Source organism: Poecile atricapillus, chromosome 2, assembly GCF_030490865.1.
Source record: "Poecile atricapillus isolate bPoeAtr1 chromosome 2, bPoeAtr1.hap1, whole genome shotgun sequence".
In the NCBI taxonomy this organism is placed as follows: Eukaryota; Metazoa; Chordata; class Aves; order Passeriformes; family Paridae; genus Poecile; species Poecile atricapillus.
In genome coordinates this window covers 27,213,978-27,226,774 of record NC_081250.1, presented here as the reverse complement: position 1 = coordinate 27,226,774, position 12,797 = coordinate 27,213,978, and the positions used below count along the sequence as shown (strand labels likewise).

Sequence of the window (12,797 nt, the reverse complement as noted above, 5' to 3'; positions counted from 1 at the left end):
TAAATCAAAATACCTGAAAATTCAGTACTACAGAGATAGCTTCAATCGAAGATTTCCCTATATCATAAAACCAAACAAGACAGTTTTGTGAAATTTGTTCCTGCATTTCTAAAGTGTTCAAACCGTAAATCAGGAAAGCAAAGTCATGTTATCAACACTCAAGCAAAATCCCAATTAATGCCAGTGCTATCCCAGCAGCTTTTTTATTTTACTGAAGAAGGTAGAAATGCTGTAAAACTTCTACCATTTGGGATGGACAGCTCAGTCCATACCAAAACAGAGCAAGGTGTGGATTAGAGAGATACAACCCACACATGGAAACTGTGAAAAGGTGATGCATTCTTCAGAACAAGAATGATAATTCCAAAAAAAAGTACAGAGCAATGTAAAGTGGTTCAAAATATGTACCTATAAAATTTTCTTTGTATAGAAATAAAAGATTTCTGTGAAAAATTATTTGAAATGTTGACATTAAATGACTGCTGACTGCAAAGTCTTCGGTTGTGTCTCATCCTCTGGAATTCATTCAGTGAGCACCACAGTATGGACGAAGTGTGCGATGTGCTCAGACATCTTCCCTTACTAGCAACAGTAAGATTCCAGCCATGGAGCTCTGGAGCCCACAGCATCGGAGTGGAATCACCAGTTCTGTTTACTACACAGGCAGATGAAGATTTAAAATTAGATGCTTACAGCTTATATGATTCTATATAAGCTTAACTGCCCCAAAAACTCAGACAAACATGCCAAGGTCATAGCAAGTGCAGACTATTTTTCATTTTAATCCCTTCACAATTGTGGCAGTGAAGTAATACAAATAAAGGAATGAACTGACACAAAAAACATTTGAATTGATAAATTTGACCTCCTGATACTATACCACAATATTTCTATTCCCTTCCCTCCTTAACCTTTTCTTCTCTACTGTGTCCAAACCACTACTCCCTGCTTCCCTATCCTGAAGTTCTCCACGTGTTCCTCAACTAAAGTGAGAACTTTTTCCATACTCAGACCTCATCCTTCCCATTCAGCTGCTCTAAAAAATACTTCAACACTTACTAACCTTAGGCATATATAGCACTCAATCAACTATTGCAATAATGGGTCTTCTAAATGTTAAAGGCAATGCTACTATAGAAGGAGGCAAGTAACTAAGTTATTTTCATTAGGAAATCAAGTTGAAAGCTATAATTATTTGAAATAAACAGTCCAAAGACTTGGCTGCTGCATCACAAAGAAGATACTGAACTGAGAGAGAAAAATAGTACCTTATTTCATCAGCAATACATCCCAAAATAGTCTGAGCAGCCCAAGAAAGGTCAATGAATTAAAATTAAAATGCAGGCTAAAAAAAGAAGCATTTTTAAACAAGAATGAAACACTTTGATAAGAAAAGTTAAAAATTATAAAAGATAAAATAGATTAAATTCTTCTTGTTAGTTCTTTTTAGCAATACATTTTGAGAAGACACATCTCATCAAATACACTGCTAATTAAACTCTTTAAAATCCTGTAAAATTATGCTCCTTGGGTAAAGAAACTAAGCCATTTGATCCAGTGAAATCGTTGAGGTGAAAACAAGCCACCTTTTCCAAGAATATATTACTAAAGGTTTAGCCTTCATAGCAATTTTAATGCTCTTCCTCTGAAAAGAGCAATGCTCCAAATAAATGAAACCTAAAGATTAACAATGTCCTTTTTGCCTTTTACTTTATGGCTTACTATCTTAAGGAGGTTAGAGAACCATCCCACATTATTAAGGAGTACCCCACTTGATCTATTTCAGTTATTTCGTTAACTTCTGATTTTACATTTAGTAGTTGGAAAAGAGAAAATCCTACCTGTTGCCTATTGTTTTAAAAATTCACACAAAACATTACAAGAGGCCCTGGAGAGAAGCAGTGGTGGGCATCACATGTAAACAGCTATCAATTCTGGGAAGAAAGAGAAGTAGAAAAACACCCAACACTGGATTGTTCCTGTCTAGTCTAAATAGTAATGATCTAAGTTGACAGTTATTACAATATCCCATAAAATACACATCATTTTATAATAAACAATGCAAGTAGTAAAACACAATTTAGAAAGAATGCCAGAGAAAGCCTTGGGAAAAAAAAATAGGAGAAAAAGAGCATATACTTCCATAGCCAAGAGAAAGCTAAATAAAAAAATTGCTTTTTTTCAGCCATCTTGCTTTGTGTCACAAAAGTATCCACCTACGCTGTGCAACACTCTGCTGTTACAGAGTGGAAATCTGCATGCTGGCATATGGAAATAAAATAATCAGGACTTAAATGGCTAAAAAAATAGAATATCAGCACAATAAATTAATAATGAATGATGAAGTAAGAAATTATACAATGTGCCATATATCAAATTAATGAGGGATATAGGGCGATGCAAGAGAGAAAATGGTGAATTCAAGACACTTCGAAAAATCTGAACATTAAAAAACATTGTCCAAAATTGAATGAAAATATGCTGAGGAAAAATGTGATTAACAATGGCTTCAAACCCAACATTGGGAGAAGAAAGACTGAAGTGGGGATATCCATTTTGAACTTGGAAAAGCTAGAAATGAATGCTTACATTTTGCGTTTTTGTTTATAAGCAACTGGACAATATGAAACACATAAAATGAAGAAGATTAGATAATGCATTGACTACAAGATTTTGAGTATTCTCAGAAAAATAAATTCCATTCATGAGACAAGTGAAAGATACCTGTAAAGAACAAATAAAGCCTAGGATGAACACTATAGACTGCAAAAGAAAACAAAGCAGCAAAGGAAACTGTCTGTTTGCCATCACTAGCAGATGCAACAAGTTGATCTGTTAAGGAAAGCACAATGGTGAACAGGACAGAATAAGTGCCCACATGACCCAAAACCACTGTGGCTGTCACCAAACCTCATTGTTAAAATTCACTGTTTATGCTTTAAACCAGTTCATCCAAAGACAGCAATAGAAGGCAGAACATTCCCTTGGAGCACTTTTGCTTTGGCAGTTGGAAGAAAAAAAAACCTAACATGATTGATCCAGAACTTGTAAACCAGCCAAAACAGAAGGGAAGATTCCCTCAAGTCAGAAGTATATGCTCCTCATGAGCTTTTTTCTGAAGTGACCCTAGAGGATAAAAGTGTATACCGTCATCTATTTAATTTCTTGTTTTTCACAAGAAGATATAGAGGAGTCAACAATGTTAACAATACATTGTAAAGAATACGAAATACTGAAAGCAACTGTGGCCAGTGGCAAGGCTTCAAGTCCACTCCACATAAAGTGAACTAGCATGGTTCTGGATTTGATCTTCTGTGCCACAGTTTTTCAGAAGATCAGTGATGATTTCTGCATGGTAATTTCAAAATGCTCCTTAAGAAAGAAAATATAAATGTAGGAGGGGTTAGACTATGATGATATTTCAGATACACCTGACTTTCAAAACTATTGGTACTACAATAATTTTTTCCTCTGCAGAAAGTCTACAGCAGTTGTTCTGTGTGTGTTATAATTTTAAGAGGGCAAAATGCGAAGAACTGCAGATGCTTTGATTTTTGGAGATCTATAAACTTAACATTTCTTGTCAGAAATAACAGCACATATTGATTTGTTTCCCTGACAGACCTGTGGCTACAGTGACTACTTGAAAAAGACACACAGTTGTCTTTTACACTCACTGAAATGCACAGCAAAAAGGACCAGTATAAGATAACCCATGTTTTAATTCTGGATCCTATCTAAATTCTTCAGACATTTTCATTTCTATCTTATGTAAAGTTGTAGCTGACACACTAAAATTAATGATATACTTCCACTGTTTTACCTTTTATCAAACTATGTTTCATAGATATGTATCACACATATCAAAACCAGCCAAACCCTCAACTCTCTCACTTATGCAGCCTTTATCACATACTGCTAAGGATAATCTAAAGACAAAAAAAAATAAAATAAATCAGTAAACATTAGAATGCTATATAATCATTACAAACAAAAAGGTCAATGCCAGAGAATTTCACTAGTACAGAACAGAGAATAACTGATATAAAACACAAGCAAAACAGAAAACTCTGAGAAAATGGAATTGGGGAAACTTTCTCCATACCAAAAAACTGACTTAATGAAACCAGTACACTATCAATAGGATGCATAAAACAGATTACAAAAGCCTGTGAAAAAAGCCATACAGGTTGAAGCTGCACAGATAACATGTTTTCTATCCTGTTACACATTAACCATCACCATTTTGCCAAGATAGCAATTTTTAAATCATGACGTCATCTACTTCTAACGAAAAGTTAGAAATTACAAACTTTCTTTGACAATGAAAAGGTTATGATGAAAGACACTGCAGAAAAAATTCCTTTTGACTCCCTTTGCTTTGTTAAAAGGCAGAAGAAATGTTCAATTGATGGCACCACACAGTCAAAATAACTTCAAATACAGGTAAGGACTGCCATGTAGACACCAGATGGCACACTCGTTCAGTACAGATCAAAGTGAGTATCTTAAATGGTATATATTGCTAATATTCAAAAATATCTCTGAAATAATTATTACATTTCCCAGAAAAATGACAGTAATAAAAAGAGAACTGTCAGATGAAAAGAAACAGCAGTAAATCAAAATACGATTATAAAAAGAAACAAGTCAACCATGAAGCTTAATTACACAGAATTACAATTTTTCTCTATATTTTTAGTTTCCAGTGTCTTGACAACTTTTTTTTCCTAGAAAATCAAAAATTTTGCAACATTCCTGATGTCAAGCAAAACTATCACTGAGTCCATCAATTAACTTGTAACTACTGTTTCTCTGGCTTAAAAAAGTAACAGAATTTGAGGAAGAGAAGGATTCACTTCTATCCTTTTTAACACTGATATCCTCCAAAGCACACGTTGAGAGAACTGAAACAAAAGAGGAAGACAAAAAATGCCAGAAAAGCTCGGTTTTCAGGTGTTGCTAAAACAAGTGACTCTTTCCTGGAAAACTAAAGAGTACTTATTTACAGATGTGATAGATACACCGGTTACCTTTACTTACAGAGATACCAGTACTGACACCATTGGAATATCATTTGGAATATGTCCATTTCTCCATGCCTTTGCTGCATGAAAAACAAGTGATCTTTCATCTGCAGGTCTTTTTTTTCTTCTTGCTTTCTTAAAAATCAAACCAACCAACTAAAACAATCCCAAAACTCCAAACAAAACAAAAAAACCCCGAAATGTAAAATTCTGATATGCTCCATTTGCTTCAAGCATTGTGGAAGAGCTAGATCTTACTTCACTCCATTCTGAATTTGATCTGAAGCCAAAAGAGTCCTATATTATCATGTATCCATGTATTTAGCAAGCTGAAATAATTATTTTATATATTTGTGACATTTGTGACATTATGATGTCATAGACTCAGTTGAACTTTTCTATAAATTGAGGAAGAAAACAAAGTTATTTTACAATGTTCATTATCATGGAAACTTTCAGGAAGTTGACTGACTAGTGAATTTTTTATTTTTAGAGCATTTATGTTCAATTGACAGCAACTGATCTTTAACTTGTGTATGTCAAAACCATAACACAGACTTTTTACTCTTAAACAGAAAAATTACTGTGTGTTCCTCTAGATTACATACAATATAACTATAGAAAAAAGATTTTCAGGTTTCAAATAACAAAAACAAGTTTGGTATCAGAGCATCAGAATACTTAATTTACAGGCTTCAACAATTAAGTTTGCAAAATTTCATCTTGTAACACTGGGCAGACAGCTGCTTCTCAATAAAAAGGAATAAAAAAATGGAATTTCTGCAAAAACAAGCTCTGCAAAAAACCCTAATATGTTCATTAAGAGTACCAGGATCTGACAGCATGATGGAATATTCAACAACATAAACACTACTTAACTTCAAAGGAAACACCAGCATCCCTTCATCTCTTAGAGCACACAGCTAGCCCCAGCAGCACAAAATTGCTTTAGAAGATGTTGTATGTATGTGACACAGAGGAACTGCATTATACTTCCAGACAACAGCATATATAGTAGGCAAAGCACAGTGTATGAAATTTTTAAAAATACACTTAAGATCATTTTTTCAAAAGGTCATAAGAAAAACTTATTTTGCAAATGTAAGGCACCAAACTAATAAAACTATTTCAGCAATGACATGTCTGATAAAAAAATAATCTGTGCATTTTTTTTTATTCCAGGATAGCAAATGAAGTCAACAGATTTTTAAAAGCTATGTTTTTATAAACTCTGAAAATCTGAACATACATAGCTCAGCAGAGTAAAACCATTAATCTCTCGATTTACTGCTGAGAAATGCTATTTGCATCTCTTTAAAGTATTTTCCAAAGAAATAATCTATTCTATAATCTTTATGAAAAAAATAGTGAAAGAAATGGTACAGTTTAGAAAAGCAAATGTTAAAAAACATATTCAGATTTATAAGAAATATAAGGAAGGTGTTTATAGATCTCTGGTTTATGCAATTACCTGTTGATTTCTATTAGCTATTTGCTCATTGTTAGCTATTAATTTCTATGAAATTAACTAGCAGCAGAAATAATGATTTGTGATGCTTATAAAGGTGTGAAATTGGAATTATAAAGATAACAGATTTTAAATAAACCTAGTTTAAAAGGCTATGCACTGAAATGCAAAGAATCTTAAAAAGGTCACTACATATGAATTGAAATGTATAAATCATAAACAATTCAATGAATTCTGTCTGCAAATGCAGCCATTATACAACAGAATTAAGTATAAAGACCTAATGTCTTGTTTATTTACATTAATTTGTCATTTGTAGAGATCCCAGCTCAGAGTAAAAGTACGGTATATTTAAATTCACCCTTGTATATTCACTTACATGCTCTTAGGAAGCTTAAAATCAGAAAGGTCTTCTTGTAAACTTAAGTTACATTTTAATGTACAATATTATATTTGCTGTCTCCAAAATAATCAAGTGCAAATGGCTGGACTTTCTGATTTCCCATTTATTTGAAACAGCCGCTCTATGATGCAGAAATTACATCAGCCTGCTACAGGATGAGGATGGTCACTTCACAAACAGGAACACAGACAAGACAGAGATATTTAATGCTTTCTTTGCCTCTGTCTTCAACAACAGCAACAGGCTAAGGGGATCCCAGTGCCCTGAGCTAGAAGACCATGGTTGTGAGAATGATAAATTCCCTGTCAACCCTGAGTTTGTGTGGGATTTACTGCTCCAGCTGGATCTCTCTAAGTCTATAGGGCCTGATGGGATTCATCAGAGAATAATCAACTGCCTCAAGTGATTATAAAACCTCTTTTGATAATTTTTGAGTGGTCTTGGGAATCCAAGAGGTCTCAGTTGACTGGAAGCTAGCAAAAGTCACAGTTTTCAAGAAGGGCACAGAGGACCCCAGAAACTACAGACCTGTCAGTCTCACTTCAGTGACTGGTAAAATTATGAAGATTATTCTGGGAGATATGAAAAGCTCTCAAAGGACAACAAAGTCATCAGTAAGAGCCATCATAGCTTCATGAGAGGAAAGTCCATCCTGCCAGACTTGATTTCCTTAGGTTATAGTGAATGGGGTGATACCAGACTGGCAACTTGTCACTGCAGCACTCCATAGGAGACCCAGTTCTCTCAGCATCTTCATAAACCACTTGGACACAGGATGCAAAGATATACTATTGAGGTTTACCAATGATACTAAATTGGGAAGAGCTGCTGACTCCCTCAAAGGCAGAGGCCCTGCAGAGGGTCCTAAATGAGAGGGCTGGGCAATTGCCAACTGTATCAAGCTTAACAAGGGCAAGTGCCAGAATCTGCACCTGGGATGAGGCAACCCTGGATGTACAGACAGACTGGGGAATGAGAGGCTGGAGAGCAGTGGCACAGAAAGGGACCTGGGGGTCCTGGTCAACGTCAGGATGAACATGAACCAGCAGTGCTCTGGCAGCCAGGAGGGCCAACCCTGTCCTGGGGTGCATCAAGCACAGCATCACCAGCCAGGCCAGGAGGGGATTGTCCTGCTCTGCTTTGAACTGGGGCAGCCTCACCTCGAGTGCTGGGGGCAGTTTTGAGTGCCACAATATAAAAAAGATATAAAGCTATTAGAGCTATCAGAAAGAGTTCAGAGGAAGACTACAAAGATGGCGAAATGCCTAGAGGAGAAGACATGCAAGGAGTGGCTTGCTCAGCCTGGAGGAGACTGAGCGGAGACCTCACTGCAGTCTCCAGCTTCCTCACGTGGGGAAGGGGAGGGGAGGCAGTGATCTCTTCTCTCTGGTGACCAGTGACAGGATGCCAGGAAATGGCCTGAAGCTGGGTCAGGGGAGGTTTAGGCTGGATATTAGGAAAAGTGTCTTCACCTAGAGGGTGGCTGGGTTCTGGCACAGGCTCCCCAGGAAAGTGGTCACAGCTCGAAACCTGAGAGAGTTCCAGAAGGGTTTGGACAACGCTCTCAGGCATGTAGTATGGTTCTTGGAGCTGACCCATGCAGGGCCAGGAGTCAGACTTCAGTGATCCTTGCGGGCCCCTTCCAACTCAGAACACTCTGAATCTATGATTCTATATAAATACACTGTGAAGTATTTGAAAGTTAAGAGATAGAAATACTGCAGAGTGCTCAGAGGGTTCTTTAAAAAGCATTAGGTTACAAAATACTGTTCTGGCACACAATTAACTATACAAGGGAGAAGCACTGTCCTGACTCTGAATAACCTGCTTCAGTCCCGGTTCTCTCACACTTCCAAATTACAGAAGGAAATTGACTTTCCAATAATCATATAGAAGTTGTGAACACTAGTGTGCTCCAATTGCCACAGGTCTCTGGCCAGATGATCTGGTTTTGGCTGGGATATATATTTCTTAGTAGTAGCTGGCATAGTGCTGCGGTTTTTTGATTTAGTATGAGAATCACAGAATATTCTGAGTTGGAAGGGACCCACAAGCTGTTAAGTGAATGACCCATACAGGGATCGAACCCATAACCTTGGCATTATTAGCACCATGCTCTGACCAGCCAAACTACCCTGGTCTCAGTAAAGCTGATAGAATATACTGATAATACACAGATGTTGCTGTTATGCATACCTCAAATCAAGGGCTTTTCAGTGTCTCATACTCTGCCAGGGAGGAGCTGCACAAAAAGCTGGAAGAGAGCACAGCCATGACAGCCTGACTGAACTGAAAAAGGGATATTCTACACCACAGAACATCATGCTCAGTATATAAACTGGGGGAGTTATCCAGAACAGGGCAAATCAGTGGAGGGGGGAACAGTCAGAACAGAACCAATGCTTCTCTTTTACAGAGAAACCCTGTTCTCAGGGCAGCAATGATGTTATCTTGCAAATCTATATGTTGTACAAAAGCAGAGAACTGCAGAGAACTGAAAGAGAGACTGAAAATTCAAGCAGAGGAACAAAATCTTTCTTAGACTGGTAGCCATAATTTTTCCACAGTGCAACACCATACAGTGACAACACAGTATGCCACTGAAAGTTAATTAATCTCTGTATTACATACTACAATGTGTGTATGTATGTATGTGTGTATTATGTTACACATGAAGCCCTAAATCACCAATGTAGCACCAGTTCAGCAGATCACAGTGTCACAGCATGAGTGGAATACTTCAGAGCAGACCTCTCTCCATTTTGCAGAGAAGAACCTTGGGAGTTATTACATGGGCTTTAGAACAAACCAATTTTGTATTCACATGGATTTCTGAACAATGCCTTATATTATTCCTTTTTTTATTACAGCTACAAATGTCTTTCCCGCAATAATTTTAGTTCTCTTTAGTCCCAGAATCATGATTCACCACACTCTAAGAGCATTACATTAGGTATAAAAAGAGAGAAGAGAAAGAACACAAAAAATGGGAGACGAGATACAAAGAGTTCAGTAAAACACCAGGTAAGTCTTCTTTCTTTGTGAGTAACAGCATTACAACAGTAAGTACAACCTACCCACGCAGCTGTAAGATTCTATGAGCTCTTATGAATAAGAAGGAATGGTACTTTCCCTTTCTTCAATGACAAAAAGAAAGAAGAAGTTTCTCAAAATTTAATTTTGGATTACTCACACTCCTAATAGTCTGAGCTAAATTGATCCGTTTGGCTTGAGTCATTCTTACAAGTTCTGAGTCACAGACTGGGAAAGGGAAGCCGTTAAGTAAATGAAAGCTGTGGCCCAAAATTAAACATTTAAGACTGGGTCAGGAAAATACTTGCTTAATCCTATCAGTGTACATTTAGTATGGTATCTGCTAGTATAATCATAAAATGTCTAGAAAGCTTTGTGCAGAAAATAAAGTTGTGCTGCATGAGAGATGAGGTTTATCTACCTCTAATGTGAGAGGTTTTAATATTTCCTGATATTTAGAAATATATTGGAAGATGAACCACTTATGTCTGAAGGGATAAGGGAACACTACTCATCCCGTAATCTGGACCTAAATGCCCTTTGATATTTTTATGTTCTTTTTATAGGTGGTATGATGCATCACACATGAAAAGCCTTGTTTCTGAAGAATTAGGAGAGCAAAATTTAAGGAAAAGTGCACAGTGATTAATAAAAAAGAACTGCTTTCAAAGGAAGGAAAGATGCTAAATACTTCATCAGTACAGAAAGCAAGATGTTTTGCTTGTCTTCTCAAAATTCTATCCACCACGAAAGTTTAAGAAAACATACATTGACTAGTAAGACTAGGAAGTCAAAAAAAATGAAATAACAGTCTTGGGATGGTCACAAAATGTGCAGTCACTCAGCAGGTTGCCTGAAGATAAGGAAATTATTCCTGTAGATAAGGAAATTACTAATTATTTTACAGCTATATATAAAAATCTACCCTAGCAAGTGTCCTTACTGCTACAGTGAAGAAGAGCTGTTCAGGCTAAGTTTAAGTGCAAACTGAATTTTTCCTTAAGCCTGTTCAGCTCTTCAGTTAAGTACCGTGTTTCCCAGCTTTCTATTTTAGCAAAACAGTATTTACCACAACTAACAGAACACTAAAAGGAGAAAATGGAATATATAACAAAAAAACATCAATCTAATTTAAATCCTTCAATTCAAAATGCCCACAATGTAGGTTATCTGAAACATTATTATGAATATAAGCCTCAAGCACATCAACTCCACCATCATTTACCGTGTTTCTGATTGGAATTTTCTTCGGTTCTGTTGCCACATCCTGAGGAACAAATTTCACTGGTTCCTTAATTTGCCTCCTTGATCTTTTGGTCCCATCTGGTAAGGTTTCCATGGCGATATCAGCCTCCATATCACTGCTACCTGCCTGGTCACACTCCGAGCATTGCCTGCAAAGCGGAAGATTTTAAGACTGAGCAGGAAAAAGAAACATATAGAAGTGTTTGTGTTCAATATAAATATAAAAGTCAAGAAATCAAATGGACATCTAAAATGTACATTTTTAAGCAACCAAGCAAAACTCATGTAAGATATTCTTATTTTCCTGGCAGTACTTAACTTCAAAAACCAAGATTCTGAAAGTAGGAATTAATCTTCAAGAAAAATGGCCCCTATTTCATAACTTTCATTCTACCACATCTTCATTTTTAAAGCTGCCCACTGATCTCTAATCTATTAATTACTGTAGCTGCTGCTGCAGTTTAATTATAGAATTATACAGTGGTTTGGATTGGAAGATATCTTAAAAGATCATCTAGTTCCCACCCCCTGCCATGGGCAGGAGCACCCTCCACCAGACCAGACTGTTCATCTTTACAATGACATGCTGCTGAATTCATTCCAACTAGAACATGCTTTAGTGGCAGGGATTTGGAGGACATGTTTGTTGTGAAAATAAAATGTAATACGTATTTACTAAGGGAGTGGGTTTTAAGTCTGAATAGCTGGGAGAAAATTACAAACACAAAAGCTAGAGACATATATTAACAAACTTTAAACACTAAACTGAAAAAAAAAAAGCTTGAGTTTCTGAAAAAAGTACAAAATCACCATCAGAACTTCAAAAATTAAGAGATGTTAAAGTAATTCCATTAAACAAACTCCATAACAGAAGTAACAAGATAAGAATTCATCTGGATTTGTTTTTATTTGCAAAAAATCATCTTATGCAAAGTCATAAATGCAGATATTCACTAAAAGCATGTTAATGAAAACATAAAAATTATGCTCACTGCACAAGCCAGTTTTAATTACTTCTCACACTACACTTCCAATTCAAAAAACTACAAGTCCATTCAAATAAAGTCCAATTCACCCCTGTCCTCCTATTAAACATTTTTTTAGTAATACCAACGAACCAAAAAAAAAAAAAATCAACATAATATTCTGCTATTAGTTAGCATAAACAGGGAAAAGCACACTGAAATTATCTAAATGATAGAGCAAATTGGCTTTGGAAGGAGACAAAATAAAAACCCCATGTATTTAACTATTTTAAGTTAGATTTTAATACATGTTTATGACAAGAAGGCATATCCATGTTGTATAAACAAAAGCACAAAGTCAGATACACATTTTGTGTTTGAGTCTATTTGCTCCAATTTACACATTCAACAGGAATAGCTCTACTTCTCCTCTGAACTTCTGTGAGGGCTAACACCGTATCAAGTCCTTCAACTTTTCACCATATTTTCTAATTCTTTCAAAGTAATCCAAGCAGTATAATCTCAGATCTCTCCTAGCTATACCAAAAGACACCAGGAGTCATCATGGTTTGCTACACAGATCAGTGGCTACCAAGTCAGATGAGAGGAAATCTCGTCATGGACTGGGTAACAGATCAATGTAACCCTAACTCAAG

At 36.2% G+C, this 12,797-nt stretch overlaps 1 protein-coding gene across 4 annotated transcripts in view; it reads right to left on the bottom strand.

Moving 5' to 3' along the window:
* The window catches only part of PHF14 (PHD finger protein 14), a 161,718-nt gene that overhangs the window by 97,043 nt on the left and 51,878 nt on the right, over window positions 1-12,797 (bottom strand). For all 4 annotated transcript variants that reach the window (XM_058832675.1, XM_058832678.1, XM_058832677.1 and 1 more), the window contains exon 14: window positions 11,157-11,325. In XM_058832675.1, the coding sequence (XP_058688658.1) occupies window positions 11,157-11,325 (169 nt within the window). The remainder of the gene's footprint in view (window positions 1-11,156; window positions 11,326-12,797) is intronic.